At 27.9% G+C, this 21,327-nt stretch overlaps 1 protein-coding gene across 1 annotated transcript; it reads left to right on the top strand.

Moving 5' to 3' along the window:
• The first annotated feature begins 6,179 nt into the window (after positions 1-6,179).
• Positions 6,180-8,957, top strand: LOC120091418 (protein RGF1 INDUCIBLE TRANSCRIPTION FACTOR 1-like). The gene is made up of 4 exons (XM_039049437.2): positions 6,180-6,575; positions 7,335-7,523; positions 7,611-7,826; positions 8,281-8,957. The coding sequence occupies exons 1-4, from the start codon at positions 6,573-6,575 to the stop codon at positions 8,527-8,529; spliced, it is 657 nt and encodes a 218-aa protein (XP_038905365.1). The 5' UTR covers positions 6,180-6,572; the 3' UTR covers positions 8,530-8,957.
• The last annotated feature ends 12,370 nt before the right edge of the window (positions 8,958-21,327 follow it).

Genomic DNA, 21,327 nt, shown 5'->3' with positions numbered 1-21,327 from the left:
TTCCACTTACATTTAGTGAACTCTTCCACAGAGTTACCTAATTATTTCCTCAAAAGAATATCAAATTTAGTCACTATTTCACTTTTAGTTTTTGTTTCTAAAACTTATGCTAGCTTTCTCACCATTTATTTCATATGTTTTTACATTATACTTCTTAAAAACACGTTTGAGTTCTTACCAAAAAATTTTAAACAAAATGAAGTTTTCAAAACTTATTTTGATTAATTTAAAATTTTAGTTACAATGAATTGGAGAAAACGATAATTTAGTTTCTATGTTTTATAATTAGAATTTAATTTCAATAGTTTGGTAAAATTCTTCCAAAATTTTTTTTTTTTTTTTTTTCAGTTTAAAACAATTTTAAGAAGTAGATAGCAAAAGATATCAAATTATTAAAAAAAATAATCTTTAAGTTGTTCTTTTTTGAAATGGTTGCTAAGGTTCTATTTGGTAGACAACTTAGATTCTGTTTTATGTTTTCGGATTCACCGAGTTAAGCGAATATATGTTTGGTTGTCTGGATTTTGTTTCCGAAAACTGTTTCCAGATTATGTGATCCATTCAATGGAAATTCTGAAAACAACTTTTTTTTTTTTAGTTTTAGTGTACCTAGATTTGAATTCATAATTTTAAAATACATAATTATTTATTAAAAAACGATAAAAACAATAACAATTATATTATTTCATGTTATAAACGCAATTATTTTGGTTAAATTTAAAATATATATAATATATTATATATATTATATGATATTACAAAATAATAATGATACAAAAATTTTAACATAAAAAAATTTTGGAAATTAATTAGTAAGGTTTATATTCCGCTAGTATTTAGTGAATAACTAAATATATTCTCAATTGCATTTTGAAAATTTATTTAATTTTTTAATTGATTACCCAACACATATCTGAAAACATGAAATATAACTCTGTTTTCATTGAATTTCTTGTTTTCAAATTTTTGTTTTCAGACTGCTTACCAAATCGACCCTAAAAATTGACATATACTTACATATATATATATATATATATAGTCTAGTGTAAACATAGTATAAAGTTTGATAGGAAGTAGGTATATAGTTACCCAAATAAAAACCTTATTTTAAATAATTTCATTTTCCTTTTCCTATCCAACCAACTAATTTCAACATAAATCCACTTTGAGTGGAGTGTTAACTGAATTTCTTAGATATTTTAGTGTCTTTGCAAGTTGAAAGATACAATAGATGATGAATTTCAACATCCACATTACTATGGTATATTCTTTTTTTCTTTTCTTTTTTTTTTTTCCCCTTTTTCTCATTAAATATCCCATTTTTAAAATTAACTAATTAATATTTTATATGTGTGGTTTATATATTATCCTTTACTATACTTGTAATGTTAAGATAAAGAGAGAGAAAGACAGGCATTGACTTCTTATACATTATATAGTTTCTTTTTTCTTTTTCATTTTTTTTTTTGGAGAATATTTATAAAAAAAAATAATTTAGGTATAATAATTGAGAGGTTGTTTAAATAAATATTGCCTTCCCCACCTGAAACCATAAAATGGGTGAAATACTAAACCAGGGTTTCATCTCTTGTGTGTTTAGTCAACTCCACCCTTCAAAAAACTTTATAGAATGTGACATTTTTCATTTTTAATAAACAATTCACTCTCATTACTTTGATTCTTTAAATGCACAACTTGCCTTATTATTTTATGGTTTCAATTATATGAACCTTGTTAATAAATAATTATTTATGTTCATGGTGTAAAATATCAATACAAATTTGAAATTATTCCCCCAATCCCCCTACAAGAAATGATAAGAAATTACATGCATAAGGTGAGATATAATTGAGATTTAAAATGATTGAGATGGATGAAAATGTCAAAGTCTCATTCTTGCAAAAAATAAAAAAAAAATAAAAAAAAATAAAAAAATAAAAAAAAATGTCGATAAAAATATTAATGAAATGTTGATAGAAGTATTTAAATTATAGAAATAAGTATTTGTATTTTCTTTTAACCAATTAAAATGATTATTATTTATATTATATTTCCATTCACGACACTTTGTTATTTATTTTTTATGTTTCATAAATTTATTTATGATATATTAGAAATTTTAATTCATCTTTCACATCAATATTGAACTTATGAGAACATAGAAATGACTATAAAAATTTTGATATGGTGACAAAAAAATTTAATGTCAAGAATATAATGACTAAAAATAGAAATAAATATGTCAATATATCATTTTTTTAATACTAAAAAAAATAAGCGAACATTAGCAACTAACAAGGAATCCACGTCCCCCATGGGAGATTATCTTCAAGCCAAGTCAATGAAGAATGATGCCATCGGATATGAGATGCAAATCGTGAGTCACAACATTACAATGATACTTAATAAAGTAGAAATCCTCATTGATACCTCAATATTGTAAATCACACAGAAAATTCACACAAAATTAAATCTCGTTTGAATATTGATAAGTTTTAAAATATTTCGTTCATTTAAAATGAATTTATAAATTAACATATCAAGCTGATGGAATGAGATTTATGCCAACATTTTTCAAAAACAATTATATGAAAGAGTAAATACTTGAAAGGCAATAAAATTTATGATTAATATAATATGCAAATATATATCTCGTTTTTCATTTCAATTTACAAATTAATTAAAAAATTTCATAAATCTTCAATAATGAAGTACAATGGATGATGCATTCTTAAGCTTATCCCTAATGTATTTTTTAATAGAGAAGAAAAAAAACATTAAGTTTTGTATTGTAGTGATTTTTTTTAAAATATGAAAAGATATGGTTCCTTGTGTCACAAATTCAGGAGATTAGAGAAGGTGAGCATTGAAATAATTGAAATCTGATTATAATAAAATATTAATTAGGGAATTATGTTTTCCCTTAGTTTAATATAACAATGTCTAATTATTCCCTCCTATTTTGGAAAACTTAATGAGTGATTTTCCCTTATATCAATATAATAATGTGTAATTATTGTTCCCTATTTTAGGGATTGTCATTGAATTTAGTCACAATAACCTTAGGAAAAACTCTCTCATGTCCTCCCCCCTCCCTTCTTTACCTATCTTAACATAGTTTAGTATATTACAGTATTTATTACTATTTTAAAAGTTGAATTGAAATGTTTGAAAATCTACCAAAATATATATTAAATAATTTTTTAAGCAAAAAGTGTAATAACTAAAGCTTCACCAGGTTACTATTTTATTTTTTTTTTTAAAAAAAGTATGGCTTTCATTTTCTTATGATTTACATTTTTTTTTAGTACATTAATTCTTAGTTAGATTTAAAAATAAAAATAAATTTTTAAAAATCATTTTTCTTAAATTTTAAAGTTTTGACTATATTCAAAAATAGACAATAAAATTAGAAGATGGAATGAGTGTTTATGAACTTAATTTTCAAAAACTAAAAATAAAGTCAAATGGTTAAACGAGACTTAAAATAATAATTTTTCAAATTAAAAATATATATTAATTAGTATTTATGCGAAAGTGAAATAATTAAAATAATAATTTTGAAAATTAGAAATAGACTACAGTGCAACATTTCAAGGTTTTTTTAATGATAAAATTGCTAAAAATATTTATAAATAATAGCAAAATATTATAGTCTATCTGTGATAGATCGTGATAAACTACTATCTATATTTATCATGACACGGATAGATACAAAGAGTAGTCTATCGCGATCTATCACAGATAGACAATGAAATTTTATTATATTTATAAATATTTTTATTCATTTTCCTATATTTAAAAACAGTCGAAAGTAAATTTATTTTCATAATTTATTATCAATCACATTCTCGATAGATTCACGTATAGGAAAAGAAATGTAAAAAAAATAAAATAAAATAAAAATAAAAATAAAAAAATCAGCCAAAAATATAAAAGTGAAATCCTTAATCATACTAACCTATAATTTGTTTTCACAAACTTAATTTAGATAAAATGAGACTTTTTTAATTAAAAAAAATATTTTTTAAAAAAGTATAATCTCGATTAACTACAATATATATAATAATAATAATAATAATCAAAGCTTACTAGAAGATGTATAAGAACTTTATTCTTCAGAAATCATATTGATGATAGAATTTGATTCCTCCCCCAATACCACTTGGAATACATTCCAATAATGTGAGAATAGTGGAATTATTATATTCAAATCACAATAAAAAGTGGACTAAAAAATACTCATTTTTGTAATTTGTTATAAATAGAGGGTTGAGCACTAAATAATAGTCTTCAAAATATTCATTGATCCACCACAAAATTAATCTAATATTTTATGATTTAATTTTGATTTAAAAGCAATAGCATATTAACAATTAACACAGTAATCTTTTATGCTAAAATTTCTCTATATTGATTTAGAATTTAAAAATGGAATAAGATATTGAATATACAATTTTTAAAAAGGCTTATTACCGTTTTGATTAGTTAAATTATGTTAACTTGTATATGTTAATTACATATTATTTCATATTATATTTATTAAGTGTTATTTTTAAATAAAGAAAAACAAGCCAACTTATTTATAAATATTGCAAAATGTCACTACTTATTAATGATGGGCTGTCATAGACCACAATAGACTTTCATCATTGAACGATACAAGTCTTGTGCAGTTTTTCATTAATAGCCAGTGACATTTTTCTACTTAAAAATATTTTCAGCAATTTTATCATTTAAAAATAATTATCCATTTATTTAACTTATATTTGTTTTTAGATGAAATGAATAGTTAAAAAAAAAAAGTATTCCATTGAATAGCAATAAATAAATATTATATTTTTAATTAATATAATATTTAACAAATGGAAAGTTTTTACCCATTGAAATAATCACAAACTATTTACAGAAATAACAAAATTATTATGCCATTTGAGAAATCAAACCTCAGATCTTAAGGTCAATAGTACAAGTATCATACCAGTTGAGTTACATTCTTATTAACATATGTATATATAATTATATATCATATCAACTCCGTTGGTCAATTATCGAAATGAGAAATTTTTTTGCTAGCTTGTCAATGGATTTTTAAAAAATATTATTATTCTTCCATTAGGCATTTGCTAAAATAAACTAAATCCAAACATGATATGATAAATTTGCACCAACTTTATATAAATTTGCCCAAGCCTTTAGCCTACAACATTTGTTATGTATTTGGTTCAATTAGGTAGCACAAGTAAAGTTGTCATTTTTAAATTATGTATATATTTAAGTTGATGGTCTATTTTTTTTTTTTTAAATATTAATGAAATTTGTTTTATATTCATTCAACATTTTCTTATTAAAAGAAATTAGTTGTCCAAATACCCTAAGTTATAGTTTAGACGTTTTTTAAGTAAAAATATTTATGGGTTCGGAAATAATATTTCAAACCAAACTTAAATGTTTGAGTTGTAAATTTATTTAATTCAAAAAAATCTAATTAACGGGAGGATTTAACTCCAATCCAATCTTATAATATTTTGAATTGAAATGGTTTTATGGATAAATTTATAATAGATTTTTTAATGGTTTGATAATCTATTCAATTCTAAATCACTTGAAAAAAAAAAAAAGAATTTTATTGATACGATACAGAGACTAAAATTGAACCAACTTCAAAATATAAGAATTAAAACGTTATTTCAATCCAATTTATTTTATTTTTTTTGCTGTCATCTCATTTGTCATTGCCTTCTAATCTAATTGTCAAACCCTAATTAAAATAAACACCACACTTAAATTGCATTGAAATTTTGTTTGCAATCTCTATTTTCTTAATTACCAAGGATGATGATTTTTAAAATAAAATATGGATGATGATTTTTAAAATAAAATATGGATGATGATTTTTAAAATAAAATATTCTCCAATTATATATTTAAATAAAGCTTGATAGGGAAAATGGTGTGCCAATGCCCAAAAACAATGTGTGAAAAAGGGGAAAAAAGATTTACTGGAATAAAATATTATGGTAATCACCATTAATTTAAAAGGATGACAAAAGAAGGGGATATTTAATTTATTTTTATAATAAAATAAAATAAAATAAAAGTGAAATTACGATCAAACCAAAGCAAAGGGGAAGGAAGACCGAAGACCTTGAAAACGAAAGCAAAGGCGTGAGGTTCCTTGAACCCAACGCATCAAATCTCAGGTTCGGCTTCGGAGTTTGCTTCGGAAATTTGCTTCGGAGCTAGGTTCGTATGTCGACATTGTGCGGATAAGAACGACCCCCCTTCTCTCTCTTGTTTCTCTCTCTAACGCCATCTACCACTCTCTACAAGAACCCATTCTCTCCCTCACCGCCTCCACTCTTCTGAAAGATTAATCTCTCTCTCCCATTCTGAAAGATTAAGCTCTCCTCTTTTTCTCTCTCTAGAACCAGTCAAAATCTCTCTGTTTTTAGTTTTGGATTGCTGTGATTAGACTGTGTTTTTCATTTGTTTTTTTGATAAAATTTCAAACTGGCGATCGAAAACCACGATACTACTGTTCGTGAAATCAAGCCCAAGAGCAGAAGAATCATGGTATTACGCTTTTTTAGTAATTTTCTTTTACTGTTTCTCTTTCCCGCATTCTGTTTTTTCCATTGGGGTACTGATTTTTCTACGTTTTATCCTCTGGGTTTTGCTTCTTTTTCCATTTTTCCGTTTGGGTATTGCTTATTTCTCGATTTTCTCATATGGGTTTTGAATTTTTTTTTTAGTTCATTTTCCCGCATTCTGTTTTTCCTTAACTGTTTCTCTGTTTTTCTCATCTGGGTTTGCTTATAAGCTTGATTTTCCCATCAAGGTATTGATTTTCTTCTGTTTTCTTATCTGGGTTTTGCTTATTCTTCTGATTTTTCACTTGGGTATTGATTATTTTGCGATTTTCTCATCTGGGTTTCGGTTTTTCTGATTTGACTTTCCAGCATTCTGTTTTCCTTTTACTGTTTCTCTGTTTCCTCATCTGGGTTTGGATTTAAGTTCGGTTGTCCCATCAGGGTATTGATTTTCTTCTGTTTTCTCATCTGGGTTTTGCTCGATTCTCTAATTTTTCAATTGGGTATTGCTGTTCTTTTTATTTTATTATCTGTATTTCGATTTTCCCCCTTTGACTTTCCCACATTCTGTTTTTCCTTCTGGTTTTCTCATCTAAGTATGCCTTTTGATATTGATTTTCTTTTGTGTTTCTTAACAGAATTTGTTTATTTTGATTTTCAATTTATTGATTGTCTCGTCTGGGTTTTCGATTGGTTTCGTTTCTGTTCTTGACATTGTTCTTGATGGATTCTGTTTCAATAGGGTCCTGACGATGAAGACAACCGATGGCCGCCATGGCTGAAACCTCTACTAAGAGAAAGCTTCTTCGTCCAATGCAAACACCACATAGATTCTCACAAAAGCGAATGCAATATGTACTGTTTAGATTGTATGAACGGCGCTCTCTGTTCTCTTTGCCTCAACTTTCACAAAGATCATCGCGCCATTCAGGTCTTTAAAAAAAAATCCCTTTCCCATTTCATTTTTCTTCATCTAAATTCATCTTCTAATAAAAAAAATTCCTTTTGTTCCTCACAGATTCGCAGGTCTTCTTACCATGATGTGATCAGAGTTTCTGAGATTCAAAAAGTTTTGGACATTTCTGGTGTTCAAACTTACATAATCAACAGTGCTAGAGTCGTGTTCTTGAATGAAAGGCCTCAGCCTCGGCCTGGCAAAGGCGTTACAAATACTTGTGAAGTCTGTGAACGCAGCCTCCTTGATTCCTTCCGATTTTGCTCCCTTGGTTGCAAGGTAAAATTTCCTTCTCTTCTTTCTTTCTTTTACTCTGTTTGGTTTCCCGGAAAACCAATGGGAAAATTTAGGAAAACCCCCATTTGAAATTCTGTTTTACTCTGTTTGGTTGCTGAGAAAATGGGTGGGAAAATGAAAGAAAATTCCAAATGGGAATTCGTGTCAACAATGTGTTTGGTTGGTTGAATTTCAAACCAGTGGAATTGGACTTTTTCTTCCACTTGCTTTTCATAGAGTGGGTTCGTGGATTGTTCCCATTAATAATAAAGACTGAATTTTCTTTTTCCTTTTGCTCAACTTTCTCGGAAACCAAACAAGTCAGAAAAAACTGAGGAAAACAGAGGAAAAAGAAAAAAGAACGCCTGATCTTTTCTCCCGCGTTCCCATTTGTCAATCCTCAACCGTTTTTTCTAACTGTGAACTAATTTTAGATGGATCGATTTCAATTTCACAGATCGTCGGAACCTCAAGGAGTTTCCAGAAGAAGAGGGCCGCAATGGCAGCCTCCGACTCGGAGGATTCTTATAGCAGCAGCAGCAACCATAGACGAAGCAAGAGCAACAACAGCAACAACAATAGCAATAAAGTTCAAAGTTTTAGTCCTTCGACGCCACCCCCGACGTCGGTTAATTACAGGACGGCGAAGCGGAGGAAGGGGATACCTCATCGAGCTCCGATGGGAGGTCTAGTTTTAGAATATTAGTCCCTGCATTTTCACCTAATTATCATAAGACCCTTGAAATGTAATGTAATTTCCACGCTGCTCTTCCCTCCAATGCCTCGAGCTTTGTAAAAGAGGCCGGTGTTGGAGGGTCTTACTTTTAGCTTTGTACATAGAAGAAGCATAGATGTGGGGTAAGAAAAATAATAATAATAATAAGGCAAATGTGAAAATGTTGAAACCTTAGAGGACTAAAAAGAAAAATAAGTTTGGTAGGTTTGAATAATTATATAAATAGGTTGGGGTTATAGTGAATTATACTAAGTTTTGGGTCGAAGTTGTAAATAGTGGGTGGGAATTTTCTCTTCTTTATGCTTCTTAGAAGTGGTGATGAAGATACAATGTACTCCTTGGAATAATGGAATTTGGAGATTGGTGTTTATATGTGAAATGAATAATATATTTATGTATATGCTCTATTGATTATGCTTATAATTTTTTTTTTTTTATTTGTTATCCTTTGGTAAAAAATTGTATCACGACAATCCTATTTTAGTTCAATGATAAACTTAGTTCAATAATATTAGAATTTAGTTATGATTTATAATTATAGATTATTTGAGTATTTTATCAAACTATAAAGACTAAAATCTAACTTTTAAGTCTATAAGAACGATTGACGAACTTCTAACTTTCTTTAAACTATAAAGATTAAATTTGTAATTTAATCTTCTATTTTTGTGATTGAAATACTTAGATATTTTATTCATGTAACACTGTCTTCTTACATAACTATAATTAAGATTTCACACATATTCACTTTGATCATTGTCACTAAAGCTTGATATGGTATTTAATTGAAATCTTTATAATACTTTTAGTTCAAAAAGCAAAAGATTGTGTAATGTCATATAATTAAGAGGTTATTTACTCATTAAGGGCCACTAGATCAAAGTTTGAAATGGATGAAAGTTTCTCAAGGTCGAAAATGAAAGTAGTTGTTTGATAGTTTTGGTTTGAATCACATATGGGTTCTTTGAGTTTTAAAATTTTACATTAACTACATCACTTAATATTCAAATTAAGTCAGTATATGGTCATTTATCCAGCAAACTTCTTGATCGTCAATACTAGTTGAATTATATTTGTATTGATAGTAAATTATCATGTTAGTTTGCCAAATATATACAAAGACCAAAATTGTTGTTTCTTATACATTCAAAAAATAAAATATATATTTAAAATGATAGAAGATCCAAACCTATAATTTTCTGTTTTCTAAAGACAATATCCATAAAAACATATTAGGTCACAAAAAGAATGTCATTTCTAGAAATTCGAATAAAACAAAATGATTTAATTATCCAATGTTGAATAAAATATATAACACGTACATAACATAAAATTGAAAAGAAAATATTGCATCCAATCCAAATAAAAATAAAAAAGTAATTAAGTCGAGCTTAACAAAGGAATTTATAGATGTAAATGGTATTTATAAGTCAAAATCACTCATGTATATAATAATGTCGTATGAAGGTTAAAAACTAAAAATAAGTATAACTCAAAATGATGGTCCAATTTAGAAGTTCAAGAAATAAATAAAGTTAAATCATAAGTTTAGTCCTTAAACTTTTACATATTTATTCCGTCTCTAAACTTTTAAAAAATATTTCTTACTTCTCTAATATTTCAACTTTGTGTCTATAACTTCATGTTCCTTAACTTTAAAGTATGTCTAATAGATTCTTAAAATTAAGCTTATATTATTCTCATTTTTTTATGATGATTTGTATATTTTTTTTAAGTACAATTGATGAATTCTTAGCTAAATTTTAATAACAAAAACAAGTTTTTATTTTTTTTATTTTTTAAAAAAGATATCGCTTTGTTTTTAAATAATTGGGAAAAATAAGATAACACATGAAAAATTTGGAAGTAGAAGTGATGTCTATAAATTTAATTTTAAAAAATTTAAAACAGAAAACAAAATGATTATCGAACGGGATCGTAATTTTTTTTACTAATAGATTTTTAAATTTTGAATTTTGTATTTAGGTCCTTTGACTTATTTGTAAATCTATTAGATATAAAGTCAAAAGTTTAATTTTCGTAAAACACAAATTTCAAATGTAAATGTGTAAAATAAAAAAAAAAAAAGAGGAAATACCCTTGTAATTTACGAGGAATGAAAAAATTGAAAGAAAAAAAATGAAGGTTTGAAGTTTGTAAAAAGAGAAAAGTGAAGGGTTGAAATTGAAAACTAATTTCCGTTTATGGAAGGGTTTTGACTACCAACATCCCAAGTGGCAAGTGGGAGAGAGGTGTCCGCACGTGTGGTGAATGTCTGACTGAAACGTGTTATGTCCACATTGGATGACACGGGGGAACGGGGCTCTTTCTTAAGTGGGTCCCACAATTTCTGAGTGCTTCCGTGTGCTTCTCACGTGGGTCCCTCCCCCGCTTTCAACCTACGGATGGATGATGATCGGATTCATACTTCTTCCATTCCTTTCATATTCCCTTTTTTATTTTCTTTTCCATTTCCCCCACTTGCAATTTTTTTTTTCTTCTTTTTCTTTTCACTAAATTATAAAAACAAATATTAAGGAGTTTCATGTTTTTATAAATGTGTTTGATAATATATTCCGAATTATTCTAATTTATTGATTATTTTAAATATGTTTGATTCTATATATATAAATGATAAGACTAGTTGTAATTATCAATTAAATATTAGTTGACAATAAACTATTATTAATTTATTTATGAATATATTTTATATTAAAAAAAATTATATAACTATTGTTTTGTAGTATTATATAATTAGAAAATTTTCACAGATAGAAAAAATGTCAAATTATTTACATAAATAACATATATATATATATATATACTAATGAGTATGGATAGATTTATTAGCGTCTATCAATTTCTATTATTGATAAACACCAATAGACTTCTATCAGCCTCTATCATCCTTTATTAAAAAAAACAATAATAAGATTTTACTATTTTGTATAAATAATTTTCCTTATTTTTCTATTTTTTAAAATTTTTCCCTCCCCCTTAAATTATATTTTTGTCTTTTTAAATATTTTCATAATATTTGTGAACTTCACCTTAGATTTTAAAGGTGATCCTAACTTATAATGTCATAAAATAGGAGCATTGTTCTTCAAATTCAATGGCTATATAAGCGAAGTTGTATAATTTTTTTGTCTTAAATTTCTAATACAATATTTAGAGATGAGAGATTCCAACATCTTTTTTTTTTCTCCCGAGAATACATATCTTAACTAGTTGAACTATGATTAAACTGACACAATCTATTTATAGATATGAGATTCGAACGTCTCACTTTTTTTTTTGTGAGAATACATATCTTAACTAGTTGAACTATAATTAAACTACTAATATTTATTTACTTATTTTTCTTGCAAAGTTACTAAAAAGTTGACCATAGACATCTAGCATTTATAGAAACTTTATTGAAGTTTATATATAGTTGTTGGAACTAATTCTTCTTCTGTCTTTGAAGGAGAATTCGTTTTAGACAAGGAGAAACATTAATAAGACAAAATAGTTCATTAATTTGGTCCTAAATTTTAAAGTTGCTGCTGTTTTTAATTTCAAATTAATTCTCATATTAAAAGTTAATTTAATTTAAAGAAAGAAATGAGATGTTAGCAACAATGTAAATAAATAGTTTGTTTAAAATAAATGGTCGGCCCAAAAAGAAAAAACTTAACTCACCAAAAGTGTAAAATATTAATGTGGTTATCGATATATTGAGATTTTAATTTTATACAAATGCATCAATATCGACAATTACTTCATGTTTATTTAGTAGAATAAATAGAATGTTTTGAGATTTAAACCTTTTGAGAGAAAAAGTACAGGTTAATTATTACCTTTAAGAACTATGTTTACGTTGGCTCTTAATAACTTTGTAGGATTTGAACTTAAAAATACTACATTTGTCAATCTTTTCTTTAGAGTTGTTGGAACTAAATTGTAGACTTTCTAACTTCCAATAATTATTGAAATTAAACCTACTTTAATGTAGTGTCGGAGCCATAAATTTTATATAAAGGCACTATATAAAAAAAATCTATACATAAATGTAAAAAAAATATTCATAACTTCATATATTAACTAATTTATTACATTACAATTGTCCTCTATGAGTTTTTATGTTTTGAAATCAATTCTGACTCTTCACTTATTTCTAGTTTGAATAGATAGCAATATAAATAAAATTCAACATCCTTTGAAATGTTATATTCTAACTAATTAATTAGAATATTTACTTAACCAAACTGTATTAAATCATCTTGACTTTGTACCAAAATTCTTAAGTGAAAAAGTATGATTTCGTAGCTGAAAAAACCTTTTAGTAAATATGCTATACAAATTTGATCTCGGATATTATAATTATAATCTAAATTTTAGTTCTTAAACCAAGATCTGCAGGTAGTTTTTCTAGATTGATTTCTGTATAAGATTGATCAGAATCAAAAACATTTTTCTTCTTCAATCATAATCCAAAACATTTTTTTTCTTTAAAAATGATACCTCTATCGTCTCTATTGTTGTTTTTCTTTTATAAGATTTCTCCATATTAATTTTGAATTAACTCTACAAAAGTATTAATAATAAGAATATAATATTACATTCTATTATATAGATTTAAAGGAATAAAAACTTAAAGTCTAAGAGATTTTAAAACTTAATTGTCGAGTTCTTATATCCAAACGAGTGAGAGTCAAATAATCCACTTGCTTGAAATCTGAAATTAACTTTAAAAATCTATACAAGTAATGTGAACGTAAAAATAACATGTAAACAAACAAAAATATATCAAATGTAATGTGAATATAAAAATTATGTGCAAAAAATGAACAATACGTCTTTAATTGAATGTTCTCGAAATTGAAAAGTGAATTTCGAAATAAATGAAAAAAGTTTATAAACTACCTAGTCCTGTTGTTAATAAAAAAAAATATTATTTAATTATTTATTAAAAAACGACACATTATTATATTCTAAATGTCACATTGTTTGACCTATTTTCCTTTATTATTCTTTACATATGTTGGGCTTTAAAAACTCGTTAGAGATGAAAAATATGGATAAAAACTCATACAAAATCTAAAATAAAATGTTGCAAGCTATAGGAGCCACATCCCTATCCATTGCCAATCAAACAACACTACATGCCAACAAGCTAATGTTGTTCTTGTTATTCAATTTGAACTCATATATATTACTTAATTATATTAAAAATATAAAAGATGGATAAATTTAGAGGGGCATGTGCCCAACCCCTACTGACTCCGTCCATGTTTTAATATAAAATTTAGACTATGTTTGATAACCATTTTGATTTTTTTTTAAAACGTAGAATTTATAAATATTACTTTTACTCATATCTTTCTATATGGTTTTTTATTCATTTTTTACTTATATTAAAAAAAACCATAGCTAAGTTTTGAAAATTATAAAAAAAAAAAAAAAAAGTCAATTCTTTAAAATTGGTGTTCTTTAGAGATGAGATACAACTCAGATGCAAGATTTTAAAAATGTTTATGAGAATAGATTGTAATATATAAACATTGTCCAATTTTAGTCCTTATATACTTACAATAAGTCGTAAATTTAGTCCTTCAAAGTTAATTCTTTTCAAAATTGATTAAATATAATGATAATTTTCATGCAAAAAAATTACCATATGTGAATGTGTTCTCAAAATTTATAGTAAAAATGCTAATAGATAACTTTTTTTTAAAAAAAAAAATAACAATAAACTAACAAATGAGACTAAATTTCAACTTTATTGAAAGTATATTTGTTTGCACGAGATTTCCTAAGAAATTTATTTCGTGGATTTGAACTTTTGCATTTGTATCAATTTCAGTATATCAAGTACGATCTCTAACACAATAACCTTTAACATTTAAACAGGTTAATTTTCTTGGATGATCGGCCTTTGGATTTGTTGACCTTCTTAGATGATCGACTTTTGAGTTTGTTGATCTTCTTAGATGGTCGGCCTTTGGGCTTGTTGATCTTCTTGGATGATCAGCCTTTGGACTTGATGATCTTATTGGATGAACGACCTTTGGGCTTGTTGATCTTTTTAGATGATCGATCTTTGGGCTTGATGATCTTCTTGGAGGATTAGTATTCACACGAGGCTTCCAAAGAAACTCGTTTCGTGGAGTTGAACTTGACAATCCCAGCCAGATACCCTGACAATCCCAGCCAAACGTCCAAAAAACATGCTAACAAAATCTCGGGTATAAATCTAGATTCCAAATGCAATTACACACGCATTATGATAACAACACAACAACAATCAAGTTCAGACAAAATACATTTCTTGATCATGCCAATAATTCAATATAACCTATATATATAATCACGTATATACATAGAAATCAATCATACAAACAGTAGAATAACCACTCATAGTTCCTCATGCTCTTTCCTTAGGAATTCTCTTAGGTAGCTCATTGCCCCGTTTCCTTGGATTCTTCTTTAAAACAACGAAAAATATGCTGAGCTTCTCTAAAACAGCTTTTTGGAGGTTATTTTGACAAGTTGGGAGGCGCTGGATAGCAGATGGACGCGTCTATATGGGCAGGTGGGCAAGGGGACATGCTGATGGGCGGTAGCTCCCACACAAGCAGTGTTGGACGTCTGGGCGTGCGCCTGGCTGATCACGTGCAAGTAGGCGTATCTGAGATGCATCCGCGAGTGCTGGCGTGCGTCTATTCGGACGTGCGTAAGGTGCACGCGCTTGGGCTGGCAAGAACACGCGACAAGGCTGCTAGGCGATAACCTATGTGTTCAATTGAACCACCTTGCTATCGACGCAAATTCCTTCTTCTACAGAACTCTAAACACAATGGTAGCCCGATACCTCTTACTACCCTCTTTTCTAAGTATTTTAACTCCGATTTCACTCAAATGAACTGAGTGATTTGTGAGAGTCCTTCGTCTCAAGCCTCCTATTTATAGGCGTTTAAAGTCCCCTTCAAGCTTAACACTTCCTACTTGGTTGTATGATCAGATGTTCTCTTTTCATGTTGCCAATACAACTCTTTGCTTCATTGACACTGATGTGTCTTCCTTTCCCTTAGCCAATGCACAGGCCTTCCCTTGCATGTCTCCTCGGCCGTCCACCTCAATCTTCATGAGATCCTAGACTTCCCTAGTTCGCCACATGTCTGGACAAGCTGGTACTTCCAACTTACTCTCCAAGTTCTCTTACGCATACACCACTTACCTTGGTCATATAGCCTGGCCACCGCATCCCTCTTATATGCCCATACAATTTCAAGTCCATAACACACCCCACTTCGTCGCATACCCCATTGGCGCATAAGTCCCTTGGCCAAGCTCATTGTATACACCATCGCATAGCTGATCATCTATCGCCCTATCGCATAGTTCATCGTCTAGTGATCTCGTTGTCGCTCATCATGTAGCGTCCACGTCCATCGTCTAATGCAATGCCCATCGTGTAGCGTTATCATCTAGCGCTTTGCCTATCGCCTAGTGCTTCGTCCATCGTTTAGCGCTCACACTTATCATGTAGCACCATTGTCTAGCGTATTGCTTAGTTCATCGTTTAGTATTGTAAGAAACTATGCGATCGTCCGCGCGCATGGTCCAACGCACAGCGCCCACGCTCACGCACAACCGAACGCATTATTTCTTGCATCTGGCCCATCCTCGTCTCTCGATGACCTTCCTTGCTACTTGCTCACGCAGCCTCTTTTGCCATCTCAACGCATGCGTCCTTACCTTACAAGCTTAACGTATGGTTGTCCTTGGCTTCAACACTTAACCCTTTATAACCTTTACAAGCTTGGCCAACTACATCAATCGTCCAACATACCCTTATGTCCGCCTAACCATTTCTGATGCGTCCCACTTGGCTTTGGTTAATCTCAATGGTTGGCCGCATGCTCCATACTTGTCCTTTGATCGCATCCCTCACACCACGCAAGGTGTTTATAAGCTCCAACACTTAATCAAATTTTATTACTTACCACTTTTTACTTAACTCAAGCTTCAAGTTTAGTCCTTAAGGTTTACTTTTGATACTTAAGGCATTTTCCTCTTCTTTGATTTTCCTATAAGTTACTTAACTAATCAAGCTTTAGCCCAAGTTACTTAGATTAGGTTCGAGGTTTCACAATTCTCCTTATAAATACATTATTATAGCTCCATATAAGGTTACTTTATCTGGAACTTGAACTTATGATTTATTCTCTACTCTACAACACTCTATCTCTGATATTGACATCAGAATCCACTTTTTTGGTTTTGCGAGTCCTCTCTTCCCCAAATTAGAAATTTACAACTATTGTCACATAAGATCACATGTGTTTTTTTATCCAAAATTTGGCATCAATTTACACACATAATATGAGGGAAAATTTTCACAAAAAGAAAAAATGCCAAACTATTTATAGAAATAACAAAAAAAAAACATGAATAAACTATTAGCGCCTATCACATAGTATCAATGATAGAATTCTACCAATTTCTATCACTGATAGACATCGATAGATTTCTATCAACCTTTATCAAAGAAGATTAAATTTTGGTATTTTATGTAAATAGTTTCCTTTATTTTTCTATTTTTGAAAATCTTCATAATATGAATGTGCACGTAGATTTTTAGGTTTTTTCTATTAATATATAATATAGTAATAATATATAGTTTAAATTAGACCTTTTATCCCACTTGCACCTTACTAAAAGGTTTTGATTTTGTCTCTCTTCTAAATTCAAACCCAAATGAAAATTAATGTTGTGTTGGATTAAAATCGTAAGAAAATTTCAATGTCTATGAATAATGGGACAGATATTGTACTTAAATAATAATAATAATAATAATAATAATACTAAGATACAATTTGAGTTGAAATTTTCTTATATTTTAATATGTTTGTTATATATATACACACTCTTAAAAATACTTAGATGCAAGTCATATTATTTTTATCTTAATAAACCTCTTTAATAATAAAGAAAAAAAATTAAAGCATCTATTTAAAAGGAAAAGAATTTCACATAACAATAAATAAATAAATAAATATATATATATATGTGTGTGTGTGTGTTACTGAATATTTAAGTTATCTACATAAAAAATAGATACAAACTGTAAATGCATCAAATATTTTTCTTCTAATTTTAAATTGGTGCCCTTCCAACTTCAAACTCTATTTTTATAATTTTGAATTCAAGATTAGATAAGGAAAGAAAGAAAAATAATAAAAATGTCACATCTTGGCTTTGATAAGTATGAAATCATAGAGACCACTCAAAAGCCCCTTCTAGTGGACTAGATTTATAAATAAAGCAACAACCAGTGGTCTTTTGCCACGTGTCATTTCCAGGTCGGCATCCCCACAAAGAGAGAGAGAAAAAATTTTAATTATTGCATCGAGATATTTAAAAATCCACGTGATTTGGGTGTCACAAACTACAACTTGGAAGTTTATGACAAAGATAATGATGATTATCTTTTTTTAATTTTATTTTAGGCTTAATTAAATCACATTTTCACCAAAAGAAAATTGAATCTTCCACTTTATATCTTTTTTATATATTTTTTTCATACCTCTGTAATTTAAAATTTTAGATTTATAGATGATATTTAACATGACCTTAAAGCAGTGAATTATGTGTTCAAATCAAAATATTTGTAAATGTTATTTATTATTCAATTAATATTGATGATGTAACGCCTCGAAGTCCATAATTTGATACCTAATTGTCCCAACATTTTCAATTAATATTGATGATGTAATTTCCCAAGTTTAGATGTTGAATCTGGATTATGAATTCTAGACCTGAGGAGTTACAAATGGTATAAGAGCAAAACATTTCCCAGCAAAATGTGGTTCGAGGACGAACCAAACGAAAGTCGGTGAGTATGTAACACCCCGAGTTTAGGAAGGGACACGAGTGAATCAAGATCACATCTCAAATGAGACGGATCTTGAGAATATGGAAGTATGAGTAAGAAAGACTTAAAAGAACATAAAGTTATTACATATACCAACAATGTGCACATTCATTTTCAGTGGCTCAATCATAGAAACTTCGAAGTTAAACATACTTAGCATGAAACAATCCTATGTTAGGTGACCTCTTGAGAATTATTCTAGGATGCACGTGAAATGACTCGTATTGATTTGGTACAATAAGTAGAAAGATTTGAACATCAAACTTTAAGAGAATAATTACATACATCTCAATAAATGAACTATTTCTCATTTTGAAATGTGAAAAATATGTAGGAATGATTTTAAAACAGAATGGTAACACGAACATATATATTTAAATGGATTCTCTAACTAATACTCTCTATCTAACACCAACTTATATCAAGCTTGCTTTAAAATTTTTTTTCCAACCTATTGTAATTAAGTTGGTGTGTACATGCATTTGGCACATTTGCTAAGTTTCTTGCCAATATTCATTCATCTAATATTTGCACTTGGCAGCATTTTTTAATATATATATATATATATATATATATATAAACTGTTTTTGTGACAGTTTAAAGTCGATTATTGGTTGGTTGGCTGGCCATACTGTGTCACAAAGGTCCTAATTAATTTCCATATCTTTTTAAAATTCTAATTAATTTCCATATGAATATACATTTGATGTTACAATTTCTACATAAAAGGTCATGTTTACTAAAAAAAGAAATAATAATAACAATAAAGTCATTTGTGTATAATAATTATTAAATAACTTATACTATTTTAATTGAATTAAAATGTTTTAGTTATATTTCATCCAAAAGAAAAATAGAAAATTTGTCTTATCTTCTCAGTTGATACTACTAATCTCAAAGTCGGCTTAACTCATAAAGAGTATGAAATGTATGGAATATTCACTAGACGAGGTAGAGATCTAGTTTCCAAAATTATTTTTGTTTAGTTTTTATAATCATTAAAAAAAACTCCTAATATAAACAAAATAATATTAATTATCAAACTATCTAGTTATCTCTATACATAATCTTAATATTCAACCATTTTTAGAAATAAATACAAATTAATATAGCGTCTAACATTTCTCGCTCTCCTTTTAAATCTAATATCTCACTTTTTTAAAAGAAAAAAAAAAATCTACCATCAGATTTATTTTAAGTGCAAACTGATCAAAAGAAAATATCTTCAATTAGTGGACTACATTCTTAAAATTTCCAAACTATAATCTATTTGAAAATATCTAGGTTAAAATACTATACTTCCAGTTGTTCAAGTTTAATCTATGTATTTATCAATAAATCTAAATTTAGTTTTCATTACTAATTTATTATTGATTTTTCTAAAAAAAAAATGTTACTCATTTGCATTTTTACCATAATTTTTTAAATATATTCATATATAGTATTTTCTTGCATACAAATTTTCACTCTTACTTTAACCGATTTTTTCGTAAAAAAATAATTTTGAAGAACTAAAGATTTACTAAAAGTACATAGACTAAAATTGAATAAACTTCAAAGTACATGCATTAAAATGGTATTTTAACCAAATATCTATCATAAAATTGGTCGTCCACAACAATTCTCTGGTTAACCGAACAAAAGTTTGTTAATACTCACAATTTTTTTAAGAGAAATTTTCATAGATAAGAAAAACGTCAAACTATTTACAGAAATAGCAAAAAAAAAATACTGATAGACACGGATAGACTTTTATTAAACTCTATCAATGACACACTTGTATCAGTTTCTATCACTGATAGTATCAATGAAAGACTTCTATCAGTTTCCATCACTGATAGACAATAATAAACTTATATCAATGTCTATCAGTGATAGACTTGTATTAATTTTTATCACTGATAGACGTTGATAGACTTTTATTAGCGTTTATCTTTGATAGGCTTGTATCGGTTTCTATCACTAATAGACGCTGATAGACTTCTATCAACATTTATCTTTGATAGACATTGATAGCATTATCTATCATAATTATAATTAAAATATACTATTTATAAATATTTTCCTTGTTTTTTTATTTTTAGAAATCCCCTTTCTTTTAACATTGTAAATATCTCTTTTAAATTTATATGACCAAATTTTAATAATCAAAATATTGCTTAAACTATTTTCTTGCTTTTCTTAGTTATTAAGACTTTTATGTAGTACAATAATTGTAGGGATAGATGATTAAACCTCCAACTTATAAGGTTAAAGGTCATGTCAATTACCGTTGAGTTAAATTCACTTTAGCAAATTTTTAAGACTTAATGAAAAAAAAAACCATTTTTAAAAATTTTGAAAACTCAATCCCATAATAATTTTTGAAAATCGCTATATATATATATATATTTGTCCATTGAACTATAAATAATCAAGGCTAATAACATAAGAATGAAAAGTAAACCCTAAAAAATTGTTCTGATAAGCTACATGTAAATCTTTAAAACTTCCCTAAAATAATAAAAAGCATGGTTTTTTGGGATGAGTGGCATGAAAATAAGCACTTTCCGTATAAGATGTTTAAAGAAAAAAGATGTTAGGTAGGTTGCATTTGGAAGAAGAATAAGACCTAAAATTATCAAATATATATATATATATATATTTAATGTCATTTTCCACCATATAACATAATTCCACATACTTGTACACTTCATTCAGCTTTGTACCCAACTAGTTTAATTTACCCAAAGTCATCTATATATTGATGTAGACTTCATTGTCTTTATATATTGCATGTCATTTTATCAATAAATAAATTAAATAATTTTAAACGCCAAGAAAAACAAATGGATTTGTCATGCTTT

Source organism: Benincasa hispida, chromosome 11 (genome assembly GCF_027475165.1).
Source record: "Benincasa hispida cultivar pf3 chromosome 11, pf3_genome.v1.1, whole genome shotgun sequence".
NCBI classification, from domain to species: Eukaryota; Viridiplantae; Streptophyta; class Magnoliopsida; order Cucurbitales; family Cucurbitaceae; genus Benincasa; species Benincasa hispida.
This window is presented reverse-complemented; position numbering and strand designations above follow the sequence as displayed.